Source organism: Aquarana catesbeiana, linkage group LG04, assembly GCF_042186555.1.
Source record: "Aquarana catesbeiana isolate 2022-GZ linkage group LG04, ASM4218655v1, whole genome shotgun sequence".
Classification (NCBI taxonomy): Eukaryota; Metazoa; Chordata; class Amphibia; order Anura; family Ranidae; genus Aquarana; species Aquarana catesbeiana.
In genome coordinates this window covers 639,957,414-639,973,400 of record NC_133327.1, presented here as the reverse complement: position 1 = coordinate 639,973,400, position 15,987 = coordinate 639,957,414, and the positions used below count along the sequence as shown (strand labels likewise).

Genomic DNA, 15,987 nt, shown 5'->3' with positions numbered 1-15,987 from the left:
TATCTCATTTAATTAGCTCGGTGTTTTGTAAATATTTCTCATGAATATACATATGTTGCTATTTCTATACATGTCTCAAGTTTCTTCATGGATTCCAGTTGATATTCTGCTATCTAGTATTTCCAACGGGAGCCTTTTGTGATCAATCTAAAGAAGATATAACATATTCAAAAATAGTCATACCTCTAATCAATCTTGTACTATAAATTTTTAAACAAACAGAAACAAATCATAGTCCCTGTTCATACCATCAGGGTACAGGGACTGTAATTTGTTGATCCACCAAACTTCACGTCTTTTTAGTTTCAAAATCCTATCACCCCCTCTTTTGTCATGGGGAATCTCTTCTAAAACCATAAAGCGTAGATCTGTGTCTTTGTGGCCCATTTCTGAGAAGTGACGCGATACAGGTAAACTTGATTGAGGATGTCTAATTGTACTACGGTGTTGTGCGATACGGTCTTTAATTTTTTGGGTGGTTTCCCCCACGTAAAGGAGATTACAGGGGCATGTGAGAATGTAAATTACATATGATGACTGACAGGTGTAAAAACCGTTAATGATTATTTTTCTTATTAGTCCTAGGATGAGAAAAATTATTCCCTTTGATAACTAAATTGCATTGAATGCAATTGAGACAGGGGTAACAGCCTTTTCTTTTACTGCCAAGAAAGGTCATCTTTTTCTCATCCTGCCTCTCTGGTTTAAATTCGGATCGCACTAAGAGGTCGCGCAATGTTTTATTGTGCCGGTATGCCTTCATCGGAGTTGACTGAAACTCCTCTATATGAGGATAGGATCGTTTCAATATCGTCCAATGTTTTCTTAATACATTAAAGATCCTCTCGCTATAACTGTTAAACTGGAAGACAAATGGAATTCGAGGTTTGTCAACTGAGTATCTTTTCCTATTGGGAATTTCAATAGGATTCAAAATCCTATTTAATTCGTGTCGGATTATGTTTTCTGGGTAGCCCCGCTCCTTAAATTTGCAGCACATTTCATCTAATCTTTCATTTTTAACTATAGTATCACTCACTATTCGCGTCACTCTGAGAAGCTGGCTTCTGATAATAGAACTAAAGACATGAGGGGGATGATAGCTGTCATATCTCAATAGCTGATTCCTATCTGTAGGTTTCGTGTATATGTCAGTTTCAATCCGTCCCTGTTTTATATATGCCCGTATATCTAGAAAGGGGACCGAATCTCCACCAATATGAATCTTGAACTGGATCTCTGGTGAAATACTATTGATCATCTCATCAAACATTTTGAGTGATTCAATGTTGCCCCGCCATATGACAAAAATGTCATCTATATACTGCCACCAGGTGGCGCAATGTTCCCGAAACAGATCATTCACAAAAATATGTTTTTGCTCAAAATCATGCATAAATGAACAGGCATATGGCGGGGCAACATTAGAACCCATGGCTACCCCCGTCAATTGCACATAGTACCGGTCCTTAAAGAGAAAATAGTTATTATACAAAATCAATCTAAACAATTTCTCAAAAAAAATGATCTGAGCTTCTGAGTACTCCTGACATTTCCTAATTAGGCTTAGCGCTGCCTCAATGCCAGCCACATGAGGAATCGATGTATATAGACTTGTCACATCCCAAGTGACAAGGATATATTCATTCTGGATTTGTGGTAAGTCCCTGATTTTGGTCAGAAAGTCACCAGAGTCCTTGATGTAAGATGGGGTGGCCTTAACCAAGGGTGATAGTACTTTATCCAGTAACTTGGCCGTGGGTACAAAAATCGAATCCCTCCCCGATACAATCGGGCGTCCCGGTGGGGAATGTTTATCCTTATGGATCTTGGGGAGTATATACAAGACCGGAATGCGGGTATGTGTTGGTAACAAAAATTCGCATAAATCGTGTGAAATTAATCCTTCTTTAAATGCTGGTTTCACAATACTCTCCAAGATCTTTCTAATACTCCATGTGGGATCTGATTGTAGAGGTTTGTATACTGTATCGTCATCCAATTGTCGCCTGATCTCATTCTCATAAGCCTGGGGGTCCATAATGACTACCGAACCCCCTTTATCAGCAGGTTTGCAAATAATATCATTCCGTTTGGTTAATTCCCGTAATGTCACTCTTTCATGAGGGGACAGATTGTTAGGTACATGATCTTTAAAGTCCACTTGTTTCAACAAACGTTTCACATCTCGGGTAACCTCCTGTACAAACATCTCAACAGGGACATAAGTGGTAGGGGGGACGGATTTAGATTTCATTACCAGTCCTAGACTTTTACTGCTTAGTCTCCCTTCAGGTATGTCATTATGAACAAATGGTTTGTGAAGAAAATGGACCTTCCATCTAATATTGCGAAATAGGCGATACAGATCTTGATCTAACTGAAATGGATCTAGGTGACTTTTAGGACAGTAAGATAAACCACGGTTAAAAAGTCCTACCTCATCCGGTGAAAGGACCCGCCTGGAGATATTATGAACTAAGTCTCCCTTGGTCGGCCGCGGTTGCCTCGTGTACTGCGATATCTGTCGTGGCTTTCTTCTCTGTTGTAGCGGGACCTGGTTTGCATCCGAGTGGTAGACCGTTCTCTGCGATCTGCTTGTAAAAAATTGGATGAGGAATCGGTATCTGTATTGGCTGAAGAGTTGTCAGATATCTCTCTCCTATGGCTTCCATAGTCGCTGCGACCTCGTCGGTTGTATGGACGTGGCCATCGGTACACCTGGTTCCTCTCATAATCTTCAATATCCCGATCAAATTTACTGCGTTTTCTGGTCTCCAATTCACAACGATACTTGTTAATACTTTCATCGGCCATCTCCTTACATTTATTAAACTCTTCCAGAGACATCGCAGTACGCAATTCCGATTCAATCTTGGTGAGTTGTTCCGACAATGAAGCCAATTCCTTATGTATGAATGAGATGGTCAAAGTCATTAGATCAAATGAACATTTGTTGAGAATTTGCATAAATGTACTCTTGAACTCATCATTATCGCTGAATAGGGTCGGGGCCAAACGTACCCTCAGACCTCTAGGGATTCGTTGTACTCGATGGTATTCGGCCAAGGTTAGCCCAAGGTTAGCCCTCGTGTACTGCGACAGATATCGCAGTACACGAGGCAACCGCGGCCGACCAAGGGAGACTTAGTTCATAATATCTCCAGGCGGGTCCTTTCACCGGATGAGGTAGGACTTTTTAACCGTGGTTTATCTTACTGTCCTAAAAGTCACCTAGATCCATTTCAGTTAGATCAAGATCTGTATCGCCTATTTCGCAATATTAGATGGAAGGTCCATTTTCTTCACAAACCATTTGTTCATAATGACATACCTGAAGGGAGACTAAGCAGTAAAAGTCTAGGACTGGTAATGAAATCTAAATCCGTCCCCCCTACCACTTATGTCCCTGTTGAGATGTTTGTACAGGAGGTTACCCGAGATGTGAAACGTTTGTTGAAACAAGTGGACTTTAAAGATCATGTACCTAACAATCTGTCCCCTCATGAAAGAGTGACATTACGGGAATTAACCAAACGGAATGATATTATTTGCAAACCTGCTGATAAAGGGGGTTCGGTAGTCATTATGGACCCCCAGGCTTATGAGAATGAGATCAGGCGACAATTGGATGACGATACAGTATACAAACCTCTACAATCAGATCCCACATGGAGTATTAGAAAGATCTTGGAGAGTATTGTGAAACCAGCATTTAAAGAAGGATTAATTTCACACGATTTATGCGAATTTTTGTTACCAACACATACCCGCATTCCGGTCTTGTATATACTCCCCAAGATCCATAAGGATAAACATTCCCCACCGGGACGCCCGATTGTATCGGGGAGGGATTCGATTTTTGTACCCACGGCCAAGTTACTGGATAAAGTACTATCACCCTTGGTTAAGGCCACCCCATCTTACATCAAGGACTCTGGTGACTTTCTGACCAAAATCAGGGACTTACCACAAATCCAGAATGAATATATCCTTGTCACTTGGGATGTGACAAGTCTATATACATCGATTCCTCATGTGGCTGGCATTGAGGCAGCGCTAAGCCTAATTAGGAAATGTCAGGAGTACTCAGAAGCTCAGATCATTTTTTTTGAGAAATTGTTTAGATTGATTTTGTATAATAACTATTTTCTCTTTAAGGACCGGTACTATGTGCAATTGACGGGGGTAGCCATGGGTTCTAATGTTGCCCCGCCATATGCCTGTTCATTTATGCATGATTTTGAGCAAAAACATATTTTTGTGAATGATCTGTTTCGGGAACATTGCGCCACCTGGTGGCGGTATATAGATGACATTTTTGTCATATGGCGGGGCAACATTGAATCACTCAAAATGTTTGATGAGATGATCAATAGTATTTCACCAGAGATCCAGTTCAAGATTCATATTGGTGGAGATTCGGTCCCCTTTCTAGATATACGGGCATATATAAAACAGGGACGGATTGAAACTGACATATACACGAAACCTACAGATAGGAATCAGCTATTGAGATATGACAGCTATCATCCCCCTCATGTCTTTAGTTCTATTATCAGAAGCCAGCTTCTCAGAGTGACGCGAATAGTGAGTGATACTATAGTTAAAAATGAAAGATTAGATGAAATGTGCTGCAAATTTAAGGAGCGGGGCTACCCAGAAAACATAATCCGACACGAATTAAATAGGATTTTGAATCCTATTGAAATTCCCAATAGGAAAAGATACTCAGTTGACAAACCTCGAATTCCATTTGTCTTCCAGTTTAACAGTTATAGCGAGAGGATCTTTAATGTATTAAGAAAACATTGGACGATATTGAAACGATCCTATCCTCATATAGAGGAGTTTCAGTCAACTCCGATGAAGGCATACCGGCGCAATAAAACATTGCGCGACCTCTTAGTGCGATCCGAATTTAAACCAGAGAGGCAGGATGAGAAAAAGATGACCTTTCTTGGCAGTAAAAGAAAAGGCTGTTACCCCTGTCTCAATTGCATTCAATGCAATTTAGTTATCAAAGGGAATAATTTTTCTCATCCTAGGACTAATAAGAAAATAATCATTAACGGTTTTTACACCTGTCAGTCATCATATGTAATTTACATTCTCACATGCCCCTGTAATCTCCTTTACGTGGGGGAAACCACCCAAAAAATTAAAGACCGTATCGCACAACACCGTAGTACAATTAGACATCCTCAATCAAGTTTACCTGTATCGCGTCACTTCTCAGAAATGGGCCACAAAGACACAGATCTACGCTTTATGGTTTTAGAAGAGATTCCCCATGACAAAAGAGGGGGTGATAGGATTTTGAAACTAAAAAGACGTGAAGTTTGGTGGATCAACAAATTACAGTCCCTGTACCCTGATGGTATGAACAGGGACTATGATTTGTTTCTGTTTGTTTAAAAATTTATAGTACAAGATTGATTAGAGGTATGACTATTTTTGAATATGTTATATCTTCTTTAGATTGATCACAAAAGGCTCCCGTTGGAAATACTAGATAGCAGAATATCAACTGGAATCCATGAAGAAACTTGAGACATGTATAGAAATAGCAACATATGTATATTCATGAGAAATATTTACAAAACACCGAGCTAATTAAATGAGATAATATAATTGGTTCATAAGTGATATGATGAGGATATTTGAGATGTAATATGATGAACCTATCTTGTAGATTATCCCCTATTGGGGTATTTAGGATGGTTTTAGGGTAGTAGGTTTATTCAATAGGGTTAAATTTGGAATGGTTTTAGGTGTTTTGTATAGGATAATTAACTATGTGACACAGGTGTGTATCAGACTGGGTGTGGATAAAGGAACACAGTGTGGTTTAGCCTTTTACACACAGCCTGAAAAGCCTGACGAAGAGCGAGTTGTGCTCGGAACTGTACAGTGGCTTGCTTATATTTTGAAACAATTAATGGATTAACTTTTCAGTAAAAGGACACTTTTTGGCATCAAGCATCGTTCCATGTGTTTTTTCTATCATTTATGGTGGAGTTTTGGGAGTCCACCTTGACGGTGCTTTGATTGAACAAGGACTAAGATAAGAAGGTAACCCACCTGATGTTCATTTATATATATATATATATATATATATATATATATATATATTTTCCATAGTTTGTGGACTCTATAACTTTCCTACAGACTAATATACACTGTATATTACTGGGTTATTTTCACCAAAGAAGTGTAGCAGAATACATTTTGGCCTAAATTTATAATAATAAATTATTATTTTCAAAATGTAATAACAGAAACGTGTTTGTTTTCAAAATATTTTGCCATTTTTTTTTGTTTATTTGGCAAAAAAAACCCCAGTGTTTTAAATAGCACCAAAAGAAAGCTCGATTTGTGTGAAAAAGAAGATAAAAATGTCATATGGGTTCAGTGTTGCATGACAGCGTAATTATCATTCAAAGTGCGACAGCTCTGAAGGTTGAAAATTGGCCAGGGCAGGAAGGGGGTGAAATGCCTGGTATTGAAGTGGTTAATAGAATTACATGTTTGTTGTATACTCAGTTGAATGCTTTTTTTTTTTTTTCCCCCTTAGGTCCCTGTGGACAGCCCCGTAGAACCAGCCCCAAGTATACAGTCCTCTACACAGCTCTAGATATGCCTGGAAATTTTCTGCAAGACTCACCGTGGCACTGCAGAGAGAGTGACAGAGACATTAGACGACATATTTTGTAACGGTTGAAAGCAGTTGTGTGTTTTCTGCTCATGAATGTAGCACTGGACTGAAAAGTCACTTCTACTGTCTTTTACTTGTTCATTACTGGAATTCATTTCACTTGGTGTAAAAGTGCAATCACGCCAGGATTACCTTAGGTGTTTTAAGGTATAAATGGTGCCGGCTATCATAATACGATTTTCCGAATCGTAGTTTACTGTTGGGACTTGCCTTGTCATTGACTTCATTTGTAAATGTTTCTTAAAACTGCAAGTGTAAGTTATTATGATGTGACGTTTACCCTTTCCACCATAATGGGCATTTCCAATCCAGGGTCCTCTATAAGTAGTTTTGTATATGACTTGCATAGCTTATACTTATAAGCTTGCTCCTATACATTCCCCTCAAAGTGAAGCTTTAGCTTTGCTAAATAAAGGTCTGTTCTATACGGTTGCAAGGAGAGAGAGCTATCTGTTATTGTTTTACGGATTTTTTTTACAAATGAGGTCAATTTGTAATTTAAGCTATTTAAAGTGGAACTTTACCCATAACAATTTGATAAGAAATAATGCTCTTTAGCAAGGAACATACATTCCACATTAACCACTTCAATACTGGGCCTATTCTGGCACTCCTCTCCTACATGTAAAAATCATCATTTTTTTTGCTAGAAAATTACTCAGAACCCCCAAACATTTTATATATATATTTAGCAAACACCTTAGGCAATAAAATGGCAGTCGTTGCAACTTTTTATCTCGCACGGTATTTGCGCAACAATTTTTCAAACACGTTTTTTTTTTGGGGGGAAATTTTCATCATTTTAAAGAATAACAAAACAGTAAAGTTAGCCCACTTTTTTTGTATAATGTGAAAGATGATGTTACGCCAAGTAAATAGATTCCTAACGTGTCACGCTTTAAAATTGCGGACACTCATGGAATGACGCCTAACTTCAATACTTAAAAATCTCCAGACGACGTTTTAAAATTTTTTACAGGTTACATGTTTAGAGTTACAGAGGAGGTCTAGAGCTAGAATTGTTGCTCGCGCTCTAACGCACGTGGCGATACCTCACATGTGTAGTTTGAACGGCGTTTACATATGTGGGTGGGACTAAGGTGTGCGTTCTCTTCTGAGCGCGAGCTACCGGGACAAGGGCGTTTTTTTTTTATTTTAATTTTTTTTATTTTTACTTTCTTTTACAACTTTTTTTTTTTTGTTTGATCACTTTTTATTCCTATTACAAGGAATGTAAAAATCCCTTATAATAGGAATCATTTGGTGACAGGCCTCTTTATGGAGAGATGCGGGGTCAATAAGACCCCACATCTCTCCTCCAGGCTGGAAAGTATGAGATCTGAAAAAAAACTTCACGCTCTCATGCTTACCAGCCGCAGTCGCGGCTTTGTTTACATCCGCGGCCCGGACGTGACGTCATAACGTCGCGCCCGGGCTTCCGACGGTCATAGAGATGACCGGTGACGATCTGGTCACCAGACATCTCTATGCTCGTCATCTAGCAGCGGGCGATTCTTTTTCCAGGTCCCCGATGACACGGGAGAGCCTGGAGAAGCAGTGGGGGGGATGTTCCTTCCCATCGAATGTAAGAACGATCAAGCAGCGGAACTGCCGCTATGATCATGCTTATGGTGCACAGAATAGCTGGCTGGAAACAAGGCTATCTGAATGAGGCCTGTAGCTGCCACTGACAGTCCAGGACATCATATGACGCCCTTGGGCGGGAAGTGGTTAATAATTATGTTGCCAAAATGTGTGTGCTGTAATTTCCCCCCGGCATTGTTTTGGTTCTTCTTGCCTGAGGGTGCTATTTTGCTGAAGCCCAGAGCCCCTGAGCAGCAGGGGCTGCAGATTGGCCCCTACATTTTAAATAAAAAAAAAAAAAAAAGAGAGCAACTGAGCATGTGCAGAGCTGGGTGAGGCGGCATATTACTGGATTTTAAACAGTATAGGCACTTATTTTTAATGTTTTACATAGCTACACCTGCAAAAGGGGAGCCAGCCTGAAGTGATCTATCATTAATTTTCTGACTTAAAGTTCCACTTTAAAGTCCTTTCATTGTAAATGGCGGGTTTGTTTCCCTGCTGTCTCCCATTGCCCCAACAAACAAGCTGTAAATAAAGATTCACAAGAAATGAAATAAACTAATAACCTCAGCCTTGGCTTCTGGTAGGCGCAGGTGCCATCACCCCTCACTGCTTCCTTGTGGTCACTAACAATCCTTTGAGAATGCACTCCTGCATTGGGCTGAACAGCATTTAGTGGATTTTAGAGCCCCAGGAGGCAGCGGTAAGTCCTGGGGACGTAGTCTAAATATAGTAGAAAACACCTGTAGTAATTCCTGAGATAGTGAGCGGTTGCTGCACTGACTTGTAGTGTCCTTCTAGCACTCGAGCAAACCAGTAGATAAAGGAAAGCCAGCAGCTCGATCTTCCGCAATGAATACATTTTATTAACCCAGGTGTGTCACAAAATAATACAGGGCTTACGCGTTTTGGGGTGTAGCCCTAATTGTAGCCATAAAATCCTCAGAAGAACAACATATTTATATACATACATATGCAAAACCCTGCCCCTGCCAACACAGGCTCTGGTATTTGAATTGAATAGGGACATAGTCTGTACTTCCCAGAAGCTGGTACTGAGGTTATTATTTTTTTTTTTTTTTATCTTTGTTTTTAATGTGTGTGTTTTTTTTTTTTCCTGCTAATTTTGTTTGTGGAGGGCTGGCAGGGAAGCAAACCTTATAATTTGCATGGAAGGTATGCTTTTAAGATGAAGTAATTATACAAAAAATATGCATCTAGTTAAACATAATTAATGTTTTACATGCTCTAGAGGTTTCCATAAAAGCAGCCAATCAGATTCCAGTTATTTTTGCTATGCAGGTTTTGAAATGTAAAGAACCACCTGATTGGCTACTATAGGAATATCCCTGTATGTATATCATCTATAAAACTGTTCTGTGTCATTTGTAGTTGGCCTATGAGGTCACAGTTTGGGCACTTTAAAAAGTATATAATACCTGTTGGAAGGTTAACTGTATTTTACTGTAACAGGTGGAATGATGTTGAAACTGATGTATTTATGGATATTCTGACATTGTATCTTCTGTTTCCACCAACTCCAAAGGCAATTGGTTGCTCCACTCCCCCAATTCCCATTTTTATTGGAAGTATGACAATCATGGCTGCAGTTACGCCAAGCCATACTGGACTGCAGAAATAGCTGCAGTCAGAATATGCGGATGTGTGTTCACTGTATCAGTATAGAGCCTACTGATGAGACGCAGTTGTTGCACCTCTGAGTAACAATTGCTGTTTTTTTTTAAAAAAAACCTGATTTCCTGTGATGTGCACTTTGAATGTGGTGGCCATAAGGAGGCTCTGTTTTTATGAGCCTCACCATAGATGTTCACGGAGGACTGAGTTAAAGTGGTTCTAAAGGCTGAAGTTTTTTTTTACCATCATGCATTCTATGCATGAAAGTAAAAACCTCCAGTGTGCAGCTCCCCCCTCAGCACCCTCTAATACTTACCTGTTCCCGATCCAGTGATGTCCACGAGAGCAGAAGCTCTCCCAGGTCTCTCCCTCATTGCCTGAGACACAGCAGCAAAGACATTGGCTCCTGCTGCTGTTAATTACAGCCAGTGAGGGTGGGGTGGGGCTGAGCTGTGCTCTGTGTGTCTCATTGACACACAGAGGCGGCTCGGGAGCAAGCATGCAAGAGTGCCCCCAGAGAAAGCAGCTTGCTGTGGGGGCACTATGCATCGGGGGTGGGGCAGGAGCGCCAGCGGAGGACCTGAGAAGAGGAGGATTGTGCCTACTTTGTGCAGAACCATTGCAGAGAGCAGGTAAGTATAACAAGCTTGTTCTATAAAAAAATAAAAAAAATAAATGAATTGCTTTACAAATGCTTTAACCCTATACCTCCAGCTCCTGATAGTTCTTTAGGGGGTTCTTAAGCTGAAGGGATTTCCTGGGCTTCCGGATCATGTGATTACTTTGATTAGCTGTCACGGTGATCACATGATCAGGAGCCCATCTTACTGACTCCCAATTGGACACAGTGACCAGGAGCTGTAATAAAGCCCACCGCTGGCTGACGGCCACACGTTAAAGAACTTTTTTTTGTTCACCGAATCCTATTCGTAGATTTTACTCTCTGTATGTGTTTAGTTGTTTTTCCTAATTGTTGCATAAGAGACACTGTTGTGAAAAGTACAATTATCTGCATCCAGTGAATGCAGAAGGTTTTTGGCAGCTTCTGATGTTTGTATGTATTTGTAGGTCAAAGGGATTTGTAAAGGTTTCTGTGTTTTTTTTTTTTCTTCCAAAGGGTTCAAATATTCAACCACAGCTACAGAAAAATTTTAATTTTTTTAAATGGTTTTAAGGAATTTTTTTATTTTTCTAGGTAGTGTGATTTTACTTTATTAACTAAGACCCAGGAAAGCAAGTCTTTGTTTAAAGGATAACGCCAACCAAAAGGGATATAGTTGTTCTGCATGGCTGTGGGTAAATCAAATCCAATCCTGGCTTTTTAGAGATGATATGATTACCAAAATTGGCAGTAATGCTGCTCCCCTTACAAAGCCAAGTGATGTGGTCACCCTCCCTCATTGAATCCTCCAAAATGCCGATTTTTAAAATTGAGTGGCGTCAAGCTTCAGAAAAGGGACACGTCTTTATAGCTTTGTGGGGAGCCTGGGACAAACTACTGCTTAAAAAGGAGCTACACAGCATCTAAACACCACAAACCAAAAACACAATTTAATTCATTTTTAATATTCAAAGCAAACTTGCCCATATATTCATGTCTCCATGTTTTGTTTTACTGAGAAATCACCCCCTTAACATTTCTGGTTGTGGCCATCTTGAGTAAGGGCAGATGGTTCAGGTAGCATTTACTTCCTGGAATCCATCTGCTTTTCGCTCAGGCTTGTAGACAGGAGGGTGTGCTTAGCTGAGAAACCCCTCCTCCTCTCCTGAAGACTCCTGGGATGTATGACATCATTTGCCTAGGCCTGGAAACCAGGAAGTAGTTGAAGAAATGTAATAAAGTTTTTAAATCAAGTAAATATTATATACTTCTCTATCTATTTCCTAAAACTAGCAGCATATGGACTAAAATAGCCAATGTCGATCAAGAGAGTGAAGTTCCACTTTAAGGACCTTGGCAATGGATTGTTCATTTAAAAAAAAATAATTATATATATATATCTATCTATATATATAGATATATATAGATATATATATATCTATATAGATCTATATATATAGATATATATAGATCTATATATGTATATATATATATATATATATGTGTGTATATAATATGTATGTGTAATTGCTATGGTTAACCAAACTGATCATTTTGGTTGGTGGTTCAGATGGCCTTGGCTTTAAAAAAAAATCAATTTTATGTCACCTTGTCAACATTTCATTTATTTTTAGCAAATATTTATTGACGCTCTAACCTGCTTCTGCCCTCTATATTTTGAGTCCATATCAGGTGGGAGGGGCCTGCCTGTTATGATCAGATGATCAGTCTCAGTGATGTACTGAGAAACATTTCATTCCCCTATCTTCCATTGAGAAGCAAATCTATATTTATGTACATTTTTATTTTTCCACAACTGGAGTTTTTCTTTCACATGGCGTTGTACGACCTTCATTGTTTATTGGCGTGTTATACTGGCGCTTTGTACAAGGTTTTGTATACTTTTTTGGCATTATAATATATTGGTTAGGTTTGATTTTTTTTTTTTTTTATATTTAAACATTTCTGATGCTGCTTTGGGTAGTAGATCAAGGCTCCTTTCACACTTGTGCGACTTGCAAGTCATGTGATTTTTTGACTCCACTTGAAGCAATGCCTGTCTAATCCTGAGGTTTTGATCTGTGCATTGATCTGCGCTAAAACGCAGATCAACGCACTGGTGTAACTTGGCCCTAAAGGTTACCAGAGGACGCACCGCATGTTAGCAGATTGATGGACCAAAATTGCACAAAAATAAATTCCTGGAACGCTAATTTGCGGACCAGCGCTGACTTTGCAGTGTGCACTGGTAACCTCCAATTTTTCATAGCGATGGATGGAGAACCGCAGCTAGTTGGAGCCAGAGAAGGTGAATGATGACCCAGGTATTTGTTATGGGCCGATCTTGATGCCTTTTGTAAGGGCACTGTTATGCCGCGTACACACGGTCGGACTTTCCGGCAGGAAATCGTTTCATCAGACATTCCGATCGTGTGTGGGCCTCATCTGACTTTTTTTTCTGAAAATTCTGACGGACCTAGAAATAGAACATATTTTAAATCTATCCGACGGGATCAGTTGCTATCGGAAAAACTGCTTGTCTGTATGCTGTTCCGACGGACCAAAAACGACGCATGCTCTGAAGCAAGTACGAGACGGAAGCTATTGGCTACTCGCTATTGAACTTCCTTTTTCTAGTCCCGTCGTAAGTGTTGTACGTCATGGTGTTCTAGACGGTCGGACTTTGGTCTGATCGTGTGTAGGCAAGACAGTTTCAGCGGAACTCCGTCAGTCCTTCAGAGTTTATTCTGACGGAAAGACCGGTCGTGTGTACGCGGCATTAGAGGTATGTTTATGAAGCAATGAATGGAGCATTCACCCAACATTCCAATGAATCAATCGCTGTCATTTAAAACACATAGTTAAATAGTAGGTGAGGTTGAAAAAAGACAAGTCCATCAAGTCCAACCTATGTGTGTGATGATGTGTCAGTATTACATGCACTAGGAAGATACACCTACAGTGAATGTCTCATTCACTGCTTTAGAATATTTTTTTTAACTTCAGTGGGCAAGAAACAATACATTTTTCACAACTGCTGTATACTCCTTCTTTTATTTCTTTTTTGGCAGTCTTCTGTTGAATGTGTTTATTTAAGTCTTACGAAATTCATTTTTTTCTGTACCTGAAAGGTAAAGCTCTTCTGTTTTCAGTGTTGTAATTTTTTTTTTGTACAAAATAGAAACCAGAGCCAAACAATTCATAGTTTTTCTGTTTCAATCGTGCAGCCAGAACTGGCATACAATCACTGTGTTTCTCCTGCAGTGTTGCTGTTTTGTAAATGTACACAATGGTAAAATAAAAATGCTTTTTTTTGTAAAGAAACTGTGCAGTTTCCATTATTAGGCTTAGGAGCTGAAACAAACAATAGTGTTAGATATGCATGTCAATCCTCAGCTGGTTTTCTGTGCGCCTTGGAAGCTCCTGAATCCTAGGCCCATATTAAACTATTATGTCAAAAGTATTGGAACGCCTGCCTTTACACACACATGAACTTTAATGACATCCCAGTCTTAGTCCATAGGGTTCAATATTGAGTTGGCCCAACCTTTGCAGCTATAACAGCTTCAACTCTTCTGGGAAGGCTGTCCACAAGGTTTAGGAGAATGTCTATGAGAATGTTTGACCATTCTTCCAGAAACTAATTTTTTAATCAATGGCAACCACATAATGCACGAAATTCCACATGAAATCAAAATGGAAGAATCCACATAGTGTAAAATGAACTAAAAACTTTATTGCGCTTCAAGGTAAGAATACTACTAATGTGGATAAAACAAATATGCGCTTTGTATATATAACATTTCCAAAAAATGCTTCACAAGGTTACCAGTCCAAATAGGTGTGGCAATGTTACTTACGTTAGCTCCGCCCAATGTGTTTAGTCATATGTGACATCAGGGCATAGATGATTATTTGGACTGTCTTATGATTTTTCTTTTCTCACATGCACATGTGTGCATTTCATATTTCATTTCATATTTTATATTTCACTTTGTTTGAGTCACATTTATTTGTGTGTTTATTATTCCATTATAGCATGGCAATTTACATACTATAAATGCGACATTGACTTCTACTCTCTGCTGGTGTGTCCTGCTGTATTCGAAGGTCCAGTGGTCAGTAGAGGTGGCCACATATACTGCTGAGTAGAAGGGGTCAGGATTAGTGCTGATTTGGCCCAGATGACAAATCCCTGTGAATAGCTTGGTGCCTTCATTTTGACACCATTGTTACTTTTTGTCATCTTGACATCTCAATTTTTGGCTTGAATGTGATTTAAAGTGGTTATAAACCCCTACATATACTCAGTGAAGTGACTGTCTTCAGGTGATACACGGAGATGAAACAAATCCTCCTACATAAGTTGTACCTGTTTATCTGCCGCCAAATTTCCCCTGCATCCATTTTAAAGTGCAGAATTTACACAGGATCTCTCAACTTTGAAAAGCAGGGGGCGGAGAGCTGAAGTTTTATCAGTGAGGAGAGCTCTGAGAGCTGATTGGAGGGAAGGGACACACAGGAACAGAGCTGAGGCTGTCAATCACAAGCTGTGCCCTCCCCGTCACCATTTTTATCTTGGTGTCAGAAAAAACCGTCAGAAGTGATTAATGCTGATAGCAGAGGAAAGAAGCAGCAGACAGAAATGACACTTAGTGCTCTTAATTGAAGCGAGTACACACTGTAGAGGGATAAGCATTGTTCATATTTAATGTCTGAGGTTTACAACCACTTTAACATGTATGTATAGCCAAAGATATTTTTTTTGTTTTGTAATGTTGAGAGATTTTCCTCCACTTCCTGTTCCTGGGTACCTGTGGGGTCAGACAGGGCACTTATCCTCCCTTCCTGAAAATGCATCTAGCAAGGTGACTGCACTTTTCTCTGTCTCCAAGCACTTGCCTGAGACAAACTCCTCATAAGGATTGCAGGTGGAGAGGGAGGGGCTTGTCAGTTAATACATTCCAGGGAAACGGGCAAGTGCTTGTAGATGCAAAAAAGTGCCGAATGGCAAAGCGGCCATGTTCTTCCTAGCTGCATTATTGGACAGCCATGGCGCAAGTAAGGGATGCCCTGTCCAACCTCACAGCTAGCCTTAGGGAGTACATTAGAAGGTTGGACAAAGTACTACATGTAATATTTCTCAGAGGGAACAGAACACAATAATAAACATGGAAGTGAGGCCACTTCTTTATTAGGAAAGCTCTTCAAAGTGAGCACAATTTACCTCCTAGACAGTTGTCACTGGAGCAGGCATTTCCATTGGACAAAGTTTTGACTCTACACACACTTTGAGCAGTAGTTAAAGGGTAACTCCACTTTTGTGGGAAAAAATAGCAAATAAAAAAAAGAATAATATAGCATATACAAATTCAACTCAAGTCATTTTGTAATTGAATGTTATGAAAACTGACCTTTCCTTTTCAACCTGCAGCTTTGTAATTTT

At 39.6% G+C, this 15,987-nt stretch overlaps 1 protein-coding gene across 1 annotated transcript in view; it reads left to right on the top strand.

Annotated features, from left to right (window-relative positions):
- Positions 1-13,865, top strand: part of FLVCR1 (FLVCR choline and heme transporter 1) — an 88,686-nt gene extending 74,821 nt beyond the window's left edge. The window contains exon 10 of the mRNA XM_073628399.1: positions 6,578-13,865. Within this exon, the coding sequence (XP_073484500.1) occupies positions 6,578-6,637 (60 nt within the window). The 3' untranslated portion in view covers positions 6,638-13,865. The remainder of the gene's footprint in view (positions 1-6,577) is intronic.
- Positions 13,866-15,987: the final 2,122 nt, after the last annotated feature.